A 13,527-nucleotide genomic window follows, 5' to 3' on the forward strand; every position below is an offset into this window, starting at 1 on the left:
TGTATTTTTTTAATAACACAACACATTTTTTTTCATGAATGTGTATAGAACGCAGATTCATTAAAATATATACTACGAGAATACTGAATTATTTATACATAGTTTCTATATAGTAAATTACTTTTAGCCATGATAAAGTTATATAAAGGGAACCAATTTCGCCACCGAAAATGTAGGTTTTTTAAACCGTATTTTCATATTTTTTTGTAATAAATTTCGTTTTTAATCAAAAATTCATCATTTTAATTTTTGTCGTTTTATATTTTGCGTTATTTTGCGTTAAGCTGTTAAAATAAATTGATAGGCAGATTAAATGAGAAACTATAAGCGATTTTAAAGCCGTGTAAATTAATTTTCCCGATTGTGAAGTCGTTAAGAGCCATGTTGTAATGTTTCCGGGACACGCTTGGACGATGTTAATCTTTGTTTAATATCGGCTCGAATCGAACTTATTGTTAAGAGCTTATGAATTTTCCTACCAGTTACTAGTAGTTCCAGCACAATCCAACGTTTGCTACGTATTTACGACTACATTGCCGAATACGGTTGTACCTCAGTAGTAAGTTTGTGCCTCTATTTTACACCGTTATCACCAACTATATTTTTAAATTATGAAGCTAGGTTCTACAGTATGTTGTTTTTTGAACCCGACAAACTTTAAGGGTGGATTCTACGAGTAATTTCATTGGGAAAAAACCCCCATATCCCTCAACATCTAGTATATATACTAGATGTTCAGGCTTTGGATTATTTCGAACCACAGTCCTTCTGAGAACTCAGAAAACGGGAGTCACTGATAAAATAACAAATCAGCTGTTGTACTTTCGAAGTGATTGCTTTGTATATCAGTATATACATTTTTAAATAAAAATGTTATATATAAAATATTTTTTCGAAAAAGTATTTTTTTGGTAGGTAGGAAATTTATGACTTATAAATAATAATAATAAATAAATATGTGGGGACATCTCACACACGGCCATCCGACCCCAAGCTAGGCAGAACCTGTGTTATGGGTGTCGGACAGCTGATATATCTACACAAATACATAGATAGATAGATACTAAATATAAATATCAACACCCAAGACCCGAGTACAAATATCTGTCTTTAAACAAATATCTGCCCCAGCCGGGAATCGAACCCGGGACCATCGGCTCAGTAGTCAGGTCACTAACCACTACGCCATTCGGTCGTCAAATTCGTATTCACAGGAAAATATTCAATGCAAAATGTTTTCAACAAAAGTCACAACATAATCTGGCAATAGTTTCGTTTGCGAGCGAGCGGGCCCGCAGCTGACGGGCCGAACAAAAACCCAGTCCGCAACCGATCACGACTTCCAAACATCTCTAAATACGCTCTTTACAATTTTTTTTCAAGTCAATTGTAAAAGCGAGAAGCTACCGACTTTGCGAGCCTCATCGTTGTTGTGAGCGGCATTGTCCCCGGATCATCCGCCCCTTTGTCCCGGCCGGATTACCCCGGATTACCCCCGCCTAATTACCCCACAAACTATAATTATTGTGAAGACTCTGGACTTCAGAGGCCCCGCCACGGCTACCGGGCCCACCTTCAACAAACAAACCATTGTTCTCTCAAACACGGATTCCAAGAAGTTATTAGCTAAGATAAGCTGCGGGCTGCGCTTGCGCAGGTTACTCAAAGTTATTATAAATAAGTAGTTATTTTCAAATACACACTTTACATTGTCAGAAGTAGTCATTACTAAAGTTGGTGGTTAGGCCCAAAAAAACGTTTCTCTTTGTTTAGTACTTAGTAAGTTGCGAGCGAGTGCCCTACAACTAAATACAATCATTACTCAATAAGTTGAATTGGCTTTCACATGGATTGTTCGTGTGTGTTCACGAGTGTTTGGCGCGGAGTGGTCGAGAAACAATCGCACATAATGAACACCGAGAGTGTCCGTGCGAACAACGCGCCCCACTGTTTCTTACATTTGTTGCCAATTGCGATTATTCTTTCTTTGCCAATTCTATACTTTCTTACCACAAGTGGTGCTTGAAACCGCTAGCACTCAAGTACCTGTAGTGTGTGGGAATACGTTCTTACTTAGTTAAAGCGTGTGAATTTTTAAACAGTATCGTTTGATTTGGTCTTGTTTCAGGAGTAATGGTGCTTTCCTGGGATTCGTACTGAAGATACATAATATGGAGTTGCAGTCGCTGCCGACATCTTCAAGTAAGTTGATAAAACGTTATAATTTACAATTATAATAACTTTTTTTGAAGAAAGTAGCAGTAGGTAAGTATGAAAATTAAATAATAATATCAATGATCTACTACTTTTTTTCAGTTAATTCAATTTATCTTTATTACAATATATTATTATTATATCTACTACTTAAAATAATAATATTATCAACATCAAGACGCAAAAACAAAAACGCGAAACCGATATCTTTTAAAACCAATAAATTTTAAATCCACATCGAACCGAAAAAAATACACAGCGCACAGCCCGTAATAATCTACTGTAGAACATGAGCCTGCTCCAAGACTGGGGGCCTATTGCTATGCTAATCTTTACGCATGGCAGGCGTATAGAGATATCACACAACAAAAAGATTAAACACCCGAGACCCGATTACAACTATCTCTATTTAACAAATATTTGCCCCTCTCTGGATCCAGACCCGGGACATTCAGCATTTCAGTGACTATGAATAACCACTACATCGTCCGGTCGGCAACCTAACCACCAATATCAATGATCAACGCATCTGTAGCTTCCCACTGCAATCAGGTGTAGCATCAGGGTGCGTTGTCGTGACCAGGTCCATTAGGCACAGTTCCCACGGACCTGGCGCATCTGCCGCCCCCGCCCCCGCCCCCGCGCTCCGCCAATATACCACTCATTAACACACTGTTAACAGTATTAATACATCATCACGGGGTGGTATAGCTTGTTATGATGATGTATTGGTATTGTAAGTGCGTGAGCGAAAGTGACTATTATGAGGCTTTTCGCCTTAAGGTCACTGTATCTTTTTTACCGAAATTATATTTCGGAGCGCTACTACAAAAACGACTCTACTTTGCTTTCTATAAAAATGTATACAAAATATACCTACATTTACGCACAACTTGCAAAAACATGTCGAGAACAAAAATTCAAATATTTATTTGTATTCATGTTGTACATTATATAGGATGTTACAAAAAAAATAATCTATATAGCTACCAACCATGGGGACGAATTAAAAACTGTTATATTTTGCACGTTTTGATTAATCTCAACCGGTTCTACCTTTTTTGGCATAAGATTTATTTGCCTAATCTCGTATTGCATAGTAACGTTTGGTCAAAGTCTCGTTACGCCGAAAATCGTATGGCATACATCTCGTTTAGTAAAAAGTTATTTCGCATAACATTGTTTAGTCTAATAATGGTATGGCCAAATCTTGAATAGCCTAATAATGCTATGGCATAGGTTTATTAGGTTTATACAAAGTAATAATATTCGTTTGGCTTTAACTTTGACGGAGCGTCTCCCTACATAGCGCAAACTTGTGCTTTGTATATTGTTATCGCTGTTTGGAAAACGCTCCGCTCCGCTTCGCTGCGCTCCGCTTTGGTTTTGATGAACATGTGCACCTAACACGCTCCTCCTCGCTTTGCTCGTCGTCGCACCTATTTTTAGGTTTCGATCTCATGGGGTTTGTAATAATTATATTGGTCGTTAACTTTCAATTTTTTGATCATACAATATCGTGATTTTCGGGATATAGGAGAAAAATACCACAATTTGTACATTTACTACTTAGTTATTTATTAAGATAACATTACGAGAAACAAGATTATACATAGGTATAGACGAACATAAATTTGAGCAAACGAAACTTAGGTGTTTAAAGATTGTGCCTAAAGAGTTTTAGACGAAACGAGCCTTATGCCACATAAGTCTTGGCAAAGTGATGGTTCGGCCAAAAAAGTTTAGACGATACGAGTTATGCGAAATGAGTTTTGGTCAATAAAGATTATGCGAGATGAGCGGAACCCATCTCAACCAGATTGACAAACTGAATAGTAATTAATATCGCTGGGTTTTTTTATAACTTATTTACCATTTAGGTATTTTATTTAAAACTCTTTCATGCATAAAATAAGCTGTATTATGAAATAGTCAAAGTGGGCAACAAGTATACTATAAAAATGTGTTTTTCTTTGCCATTCTTTGTGTATAAACGGATCTTGGTTTGCCGACGGAAATTTTATTATGGCAATAGCTTAACGTTATGATGTTATACCTATTTCCAAGATCCGAGACAGCAAAGTGATAGTGAATTCGTAGTGGGTAGGTACTTTTCTGGAAAAAAATGTGAATCAAAGTAAATACGCCAAAGAAATAGCAATCGCAACGAATGATATTTACGTTTCGACATCACATATAAACATGCTACTTATGTGACGTTGAAACAAGTAAATATTATACACTCCATAAAAAGTTAGCGTTACAGTTCAATTTAAGCTTTTACCACACAGCCCATGAATATTGATTTTGAAAGCTCAAATTTCGTTCCACGGACACTAGATAGGGCCTTGCTAACTGAATTGCTAGAACTTAGGTTATGGTAATGGATCTGTAGAATTTGTGAACCTAAAACAGATTCCACAAACTTAATTAAGAATATTCATAGAGTCCGATTTTAAACAAAGAATTTGAGGTTTTGTTTGTAGTAAAATTTTCATTTGTACCTTCAGAATCGCTTACATTATCAATTAAAAGACTAATTTAATATTAACACTATTACATCCTAAAATATTACCTGTCTAAAAATCGATGAGAGTATAATACCAGATATAATTGGTGACTAACTAAATAGGCCCAGTTTCCCCCAATTATTGAGTGAACAATATGACAGACAACTATCCCGACTAAACACGCATCCCTCTCCCATCTCGTGGGAACCGCGCATCTCCCGCCATTAGTCGTTAATTAGCCTGCGCGTGCGCAAAACTACACGCGATAAAGAACTGACCGGTGAAAAGTCGGATTAGTTGTTTATAAATTCAATATTATTATAGGTATGTGCTAGACTCAGGACCCCTAAATCTTAATGATAATTTTATAGGTAAGTAAGTACATATGCCTTGTTAATCAGCCGGGTCCAACGCGATCCGAACGCACGTAAAATTCAAGAATCTCTTCCAATCTTCCATTATTAGTATCTGTCCGTAGCTGTAGGTACGCTGCCCATTGGGCATTTTATTTGATGCGCGCGGCGTGCATGCAAATCTGCATATAAAAAATAATAGAATTCCATTTGACGGACGTCGCGTCGCTAAACGGTATCGACTGGCAGGAAGGGGAGATGGCGGTCAGTGGGCCAGCGTGATTAGGTTAGAGCGGGGAGGCCTGCCCACCTGTTGGCCATCCTCACACCACTCGTTACCTATTCCCTTTTACTAAAACGTTCGTTGGCAAATTGTAAAGTTACTCGTGTAACCCGTAGATTCGATTTGAAGATCGCAGACGCAGAATTAAGGGTTATTCGGCAGTTTGGTACGTTTATCTTTGCATCTTATTTTAGAATTAAAGTTATCAGTTTCTGAAAACACGAGGATCTTCAGAAATGTTTGGTAAACACGAAGAGATTTTATTCTCTAATCAGTAAGTAAAAGTACCTTTATTTTAAATGCTCGAAGATTTCTCTGTAACTACGGAATTTTCCGTTTGATCAATTACTTAGGTAAATTAAATTGGAATTTTACTCATTGCTATTTTCGCAGCTAGGAACATGACAGTCTAGACTACTAATGAAGAGCGGACTTGCGAGAAATCGTTGAAGCGGCTAAACTGTAAGATGAGCGTTCGTTCTTAGCTTGATAACAAGCACTAGAGCTAAACTAGGTGTTTGCTACATACCTAGCAGACAGTTTAACCCTACAGTTTGTGCTTGTGTTTGTGCAGTATGCGGGGCGCACAGGTGACCCCGCTCCCACTCGACCCCGCGCAACGGTTGATTGCCATCATTAGGGATGATTCCGTAACTGATAACAGCAGTAGGGCTACTAATCAACGATTCGTTTACAATTCAGCTACGTCACTGGCTAATTGTTTAACGGAAATTATAGATTCAGTTTTGTTTGGCTTCATGTTATCTGCCTAAGCTCAGAACAACCCTGGTTAAGTGAAAACATTATATTTACACGGTGATTTCCGTTGACTTGACATTACAATAAAACCGACTTTACGCTTCCTTTGCTAACGCACAATTAAGGCCTTACACAGACGCAGCTGTCCTCTTCACAAAACGAGTTCATCAAAAATCAATTCACACACAAGAAAAAACGCACGTTAAAAGTCGTCTTTATTTGTCATATTTATTTACAGAGCGTACGGAACCTGCCATTATCCGTGAATGGCGTTCGTCCCCCCTCCCGGCCGGTCGCTGCATTGTCTATGGCCGACTTGGTGAATCTTTTTAATACGACACCGCGTTTCCGGCGCACAAGTGTAAGATGGGCCTTATTCAATGGCGGGTTGGTGTGTTCGGGCGCAGTGAATGGAGGCCGGTGGGAGCGCGATCATTCCGATAACTCGGCCCAGCTCCACTACTCAACCATTATTGTTCGGATGAGAGAAAAAAAACTATTGGCATTTTTGGGTAACTTTACACGGAAGATTGAATTTCTGATGTAAATTTTGTAATGAGAGTTGATTTGGCATTTACAATAGAAAAACCTTTAAAATCGGCAACTACTTTTAAAAACATTTTTATGATATCTCACTAATAACCGTACCTACCTACTTAGCTAAAAAAAAAGGGATACGTCCTCAAAACCATTCAAACAATGCAATCAAGGGGAGCAGCGGGGCACTGGAATCGTTTATAATAGTACAATTAGTGAAATAAATAGATTGTCCTTTTGGTGATGTGGTTGAGGTCGCGGGGCGACGGCGGGGGGTGGCGGGGGGCGGGGTCGACCCCAAGCCCGACCAAATACCCGTCACAGCTCTGATTTATTACTGTCAACTTACATGCCGCCTTATGTCCAAACTGATTCTTTCCTTCCACCTATTAGCTACCTGCTTAGGTAAAACTGGTACATAAAACGTATTAAGAGGAAAAATAATTTTATTTTCTCAAAACATTATTATTTCCTATAAATACAGCTTTGTTCCAGTCTTTTCATCCGCTTAGGTGTTATTGATTTTGTACTAGCTAATTAAAAGCTTATGTTTTACTTCATATTTTCTCTGTTGTTCCGATAAAATCATTTCCACTCGTGCAACAAGCTTAAAACTAATAAAAACACTGGAGCTTTTACAGGCTTAGCATAAAAGGGAGGGCGTCCATTTGTTTCCAGTGCATTACAAGTTGTTCTTTTTTTGTTCCGCAAACACGAAGCAACTGAATAATTAATTTCAATACAATAAATTGAAATATAAGTTCTTTGTTATTGTTCGAACATTGCAATCTATCGGAGACTGTTAGTCTACGTAAGTCCGGCAGAAAATGTTTCCGTTAATAAAGTACTTACTTGTATAACGTAGGTATAATATTATCATGTTTATCTTTATGTTATTTTCTCATACTTATTAGGTACTTATTTATATTGGCAACTCCTATGCTTGTAAATCACACGATAAGTATATATATAATATGAACAAAAGCTCGACATAGAGTAGAGCTTATATTACAAACGACGTAGTACATCCGATCGAACTCTATAATACATTGTCTTTAACAGTATAGGTACTAAGAGAATGGATTCGGGTGGTTTTCAAATTATTTTTGGTACAAACTTAAATCACATTATTATTATCGCGAGATTTACGCCTGTTGATGCTGGTGGTCGTATCATGTGAAAGTATCTGATTGACTATCCAATTTCAATTGCTGATGACTTACAATTCAAGGAGCGCTGTGGCTTTATAATCCACAGCACATGCTGAGCTGGTGCCTTTTTGACGACCTTTGTTTGTTTCGTTTTACTTTGTTTGTTTTGAACTTATTATATAATTTTCTGTATTTTGTTGTTGTTTTGTATTATTATCAAATAAGTGGTTTCTTTCTTTCTTTCAATTTCTACATTCGCCATTGTCAGGTCGCATACTATACGACGTGCCGTGCGCGGTCTGCCGCGACCACTCCTCCGGCAAGCACTACGGGGTTTTCGCGTGCGACGGCTGCGCGGGCTTCTTCAAGCGGTCTGTGCGGCGCGCGCGCAGCTACGCTTGCAAGGCTCGCGCGCCCGGAGCCTGTCTCGTGGACAAGGCTCATCGCAACCAGTGCCGCGCCTGCCGCCTCGCCAAGTGCCTCAATGCTGGGATGAATAAAGATGGTAACATCTTACTCCTAGAAACTATACTTAAATACGTGGAGGAAATTTTCTTTTGAAATCTAAAGTTTAAACTCTTTTACAGCCGTCCAACACGAGAGAGGCCCGCGGAACTCAACAATCAGACGGCAAATGGCGCTGTTCTTGAAAGACCCGGCGATGCCCTCACAAGACCTGGGCGCGCCCGGAGCCCCGCCGGCCGCCATCGACCTCGCGGGGCCTAAGCATACGCTGTTACCACCCGCGCTGACTCTCTATGACCCCTACGCTTACAGCCGCCTCACCCTGCTGACCCCGCCGCCCGCGCCCTGCCTGCCCCCGCTGGCGCCCGCGCTGCCCCCTGGCGACCCCGAGGCCATGTGCGAGGCAGCCGCAAGACTCCTCTTCATGAACGTCAAATGGGCTAAAAGCGTGCCCGCCTTCATGTCGCTATCACTGCCCGACCGACTGTTGCTGCTGGAGGAGTCGTGGAGGGATCTGTTCGTGATTGGCGCCGCGCAGTTCCTATACCCAATGGACGTGAAGATCCTGGTGCGGGGGAAGGGCAGGCTGGAGGGGGGTGAGGTGGAGGCGTTCGAGCGAGCTGTGGAGGAGACGGCGGGGTTGAGGCTGGACAGCAACGAGTTCTCGTGCCTGCGCGCGCTGGCGCTGTTCCGGGCGAGCGCGGGGGCCGCGGGGGGTGTGGGGGGCGCGGGGGAGGCGCGGCGGCTGCGGGATGTGCCGGCTGTGGCTGCGCTGCAGGAGCACTCGCAGCTCGTGCTTACTGAGGTACCCAACCCTTCTAAATCATCAATCCCAAACTAACCCAGCCTCAAATACACAGAGTTAAAGCGCCCGCTTGTGGGAAGTGGTCAGCTAGAGATGTGGGTTCGAATCCCGGCGCTGATATGTACGGTCAGGTGCAGAGAAACCTGACCCCCCTCCCATAGTAACAATGCTTCTGAGAGGGGTCAGGTTTTTCTGCCCCTTACTGTACCAATGAGATCTTTGAATTTAAGTACAGTGTGTACCATCGCTCTTACGGTGAAGGAATACATCGTGAGGAAACCAGCATATCTAGATTTAGTACATCTAGATATTATGTGAACCCACCACCGCGCAGTGGACCAGCGTGGTGGGAAATGATTTGGCAGTTTAGACCTAGCGGATATGCTCATAGTTTCCATTCGAGAGAGCAAAGTGTAGGTACCTACCTACACCCCCACAGAAAATAGAATACCCAGGAGTAACAACCACTCTTTGTCCTCAGTACACACAGCGTTCCTACCCCCGCGAGCCGGACCGCTGCTCCCGGCTTCTCCAACTGCTGCCACTCGCCAGGCGGGTGGACCCAGCCACCATCGAGGAGTTGTTCTTTCGAGCCACCATCGGAGACATTCCTCTGCAGCGCATCATCAGTGATATGTGTCGGGGCGGCGCGTCGGATCCGCTATAGCGAGAGAGCGTAGTTGGGGAAAGAAGCGACGCCATTTTGTTTTCATTCTGTAATACGGAGATAAGTAATATCTTTTTGATGAATCTGATGTGATTTATTACTATCATTACATGGTTCATCTTTATATTGAATCGAATCATTGCGATTAGATCTTTTTATGAATTTCAGGACCCCTAAAAGGTCTTCTTAAAATAATGTTGGGAAGGTCTTCTGCTTATTAGTATGTTTACAATCAGCACTACTACTACTTATAATAACTTAAATTTTGATGCTAAATAGCTAGTCATAATACTTAGATTGTAAAAAATATATGTAAATACGTAATATAATATAAATGTACATACCCATTATTTAATACACGTCATAATTATAGAGAAAGTAGAGAAACACTTTATGACGAGGTACTTACATACATTGTTCTCAATATAAACTGCATCTACAAAACGTTTATCATTGTACACGGCAAAAATTACACGATTCTTTATTGTCATTTTAGAACTAAGGACGCAGCCTAAATATGTAAATATTATTGTGTAAATAAATGATAATAAGTAATTAAATATCAAAACGTTTTCTTTTTATTTCTTACCATTTTCCTAAAAAATATATTAAATCTCGGTCAGTGAGATCTTGGAACTATTAGTTGATAGTTACTGTTACAGCTTTTGCAACATCCAGGCTTGAAGCGCCCATTCACACGGGACCAAGGCTGGCTGATCTGAAATTTGGGGGACATGTAGGTACAAAGGTTCCACTCAAGAGAGCCACGTACAGGAACTTAACCCTCCTTCAGAATAGAATAATACCTATACTTATGCTGTTACAAAGACTCTAGAACTTTCAATTTCGAAGTAAGTACCATGTCGTAGCATATAGCGGAAAGCTCCTTGCTACGAGTGGCTACGACATTTCGTAGCGGTAGGGCTAATGACGTCACTGCGTAGCATCCTTTTGTCTCTTTCATTGAAACTCTGAATATTAGTGGTATACTTATAATACTTAACTTGTTTTTCGTAAGCTAAGCGACTGCCTTGGAGGTTAGGTACTCTAGCTTGTTTAAAAACAAATTGGTTAGCGCATCGGCACCTTAATTTGGTAATCATTAAGTTAGAGTAATCCCCTCTACCTATCGCAATTTGTTAGTGCTGAATAATAATGATCGTAAACATACAGCAATATTAAATTTTGAGTCCAATTAAAATGTGATATTCGAATCTGTTAGCTAGAATATACATTTTTAATCCTACCTATTTCAGTTTCCGTTTGCAAAACATTTTCCCATTTCCAACTGTAACTTCGTAATTGTTAAATAGATTTGCAACATACGACAGTCAACGTCGATAGTCTATCGATAAATACAGGATGTTGCATAAGTGGTATACAGAATAATAAATAAAGCTACAGGGCCATATTGAACATCTTTTATTCTACTTAGTAAAAACTGTAAAGTCACTGACCAAGAAATTGTTTGTGGCTCAAGAGTCACCACCAGTGAGCTTTGTCTTCCGTTTTTAATTTAGACGGTCCCACCCGGGACTCAAACCCATATATATGATAGACCTCTGGGTGTTAATAGGAAGTAGCTTCTTCTAGACCACAGATAATATATAATAAGTTATACTATATGTACTTATAAAACCAATTTAATACATTTTAAGAACACAGCTTTCCTCAGCTTCAACAAAGGGTTTGCAAAAGTGGTACCTATAGTGTCGAGAGGGGTACATCCCTGAGTCACCTTCTCCTCTAGAGTGTAGAGAACGTACGACGGGTGATAACTTCGATACAGTTCAATTATCGATAGTATAACTATCAACTTCGCACCTCTATTACTCAATGAAAATCAATAACAACTCTTGACGTCAAGCGCAGAGCGTGAACTTATTAATTAAATTCTCGTTGCCAACTGTAAAACATAATAAAAGCATTAGTCATTTCATTTCATTTCACAGTTAACCATTTTATTTTTACCACCGAAGTGCCTCGAAATTTACAAAGCATAGTTCGGTAAATTGTACAAAGCACGCATGCCACAAAATTAGTTACAAAAATTTGTTAATTTAACTATAAAAATGTTTTTGTTGAGTAATTAATAATCGTACCAAATTGTAGCTTTGTGTTTTAATTATAATTATTGGTTAAATCATTTACATTGGAATTGCAATACATGGAGTGGCTAGGCTACAAAGGGCTGGATTAAAATATTATGATATATAATACTAGTCAAACTAAACAACTTGTCCAATGAAACATTCTTCAGAAATTAACTGTTTTTTCGATCTCACATAGACCCTACAAGATTCCACAGGATCGGAAGAATCGACTGACGTCGTAGGTCGTAGGTTCATTAGAGGAAACAGATTAATAAGATAGAGCTGTAGTGGTGTATAGTATTAAGTAAGTACATGAAGCTATTCCACAGATCTTTATTTATCAATTGTTAAGACCTAACATGGTACCTACAAGACCTGAAGTTACAAGCTGGCGATCATGTTTTCATTTCTAAAACTACACAGATGACACTTAATTGTATACAATTAACAAAGTTATCTACTAATAATAGCTGCATGTCTGCCGGGTACATCTGCGTGCGTGTGTATGTTGGTCTAAATCCCAGATTAATGCACTGCTTTCACGACCCATTGTTGTTCACTCCCTTTCATCACCACGCCACGATTTTTTTAGATGACTGATTCCGATGATAATACCCTTCCGAACAATACGAGCGAATCTTCCCTCACGCACCTTTACAACAGGGTCGCATTTTGCGTACATAGATGATCATCCACCTGGGTTTTTATACTGCACTCTAGTGATCCGGTAATAAAGTTAGATTTCATTTGTCAGTGCATACGGCCGCTGGGGATGGCATTAACTTTTGGAGTTTATAGTCTTTCGCTCTCGTCAATCTCTGTATTGTCATTTTGACATAATAGCGACACAAACTCCGGGTTTTGGGTTGAAACCCGATGACAGTTACCTCGGCTTTTTGACTAATGCATGTTGCATCTCGTTCTTTCTTGGGTAGTGATGGCAGGTTAGGAAGAGAGAGAAGTTATAAGTCGATTTGAAAGAAGTACTTAGCGAAATATAGTGATGTTATTGAGTGATTTTAATGAAGTATAATAGGGTCGGGTCTTTTGTGTCGTGCGGAGATCGGCGCAGGCGCAAGCGGACGTGATAATATTTCTTAATTTTATCATTCAATTTATGAATTGCTGTCATGAATTTTTAACAAGCCCCTAAAAATATACAAGGGTTGAACTTTGGTCGAAGTTTTCATTTGGTGCTGGTGTACAATTTCAAACCACATTCGACACCTCCACGGATATGATCGCTGTCCCGCAGCAAGGAAGGAGAAAGATGAACTTTAAGGAACTACGTATATTGCCATGAAATTAATGTATACTTAATGCAATTTAAACGTAAGTACACTGTAAAATACTGATGCCCGTATGCCGATAATGGGCGTTGACCTCATTGAACTAATATTATTTATTATAGCATAAGTAGGTAATGATATCGATTCTGAAGGCAGAAATTCTAATTTTAACGCTGTCAAACAAAAAAAAATGCTAGTATAAAATGAGATTTCAGGGTACAGTCATAGAGTCGAATTTTAAACAAAGAATTTAAGGTTTTGACAGCATTAAAATTAGAATTTCCGCCTTCAGAATCGACATCAATATTAGTTCAATTGTCAACCTGTAGTCAGTGCAGCCCGGTGCAGCGATGCGGCATCTAGCGTAGGTACAATACAACACATTAATTATAATTACATCG

At 39.7% G+C, this 13,527-nt stretch overlaps 1 protein-coding gene across 1 annotated transcript; it reads left to right on the top strand.

Moving 5' to 3' along the window:
* The first annotated feature begins 2,162 nt into the window (after nt 1–2,162).
* LOC105387099 (nuclear receptor subfamily 2 group E member 1) lies at nt 2,163–10,280 on the top strand. The gene is made up of 4 exons (XM_038121691.2): nt 2,163–2,202; nt 8,076–8,312; nt 8,395–9,077; nt 9,559–10,280. Exons 1-4 carry the CDS (start codon nt 2,172–2,174, stop codon nt 9,742–9,744), a joined length of 1,137 nt encoding a protein of 378 aa, XP_037977619.2. The 5' UTR covers nt 2,163–2,171; the 3' UTR covers nt 9,745–10,280.
* Nucleotides 10,281–13,527: the final 3,247 nt, after the last annotated feature.

The sequence above is a fragment of the Plutella xylostella genome, chromosome Z (assembly GCF_932276165.1).
Source record: "Plutella xylostella chromosome Z, ilPluXylo3.1, whole genome shotgun sequence".
Taxonomy (NCBI): domain Eukaryota; kingdom Metazoa; phylum Arthropoda; class Insecta; order Lepidoptera; family Plutellidae; genus Plutella; species Plutella xylostella.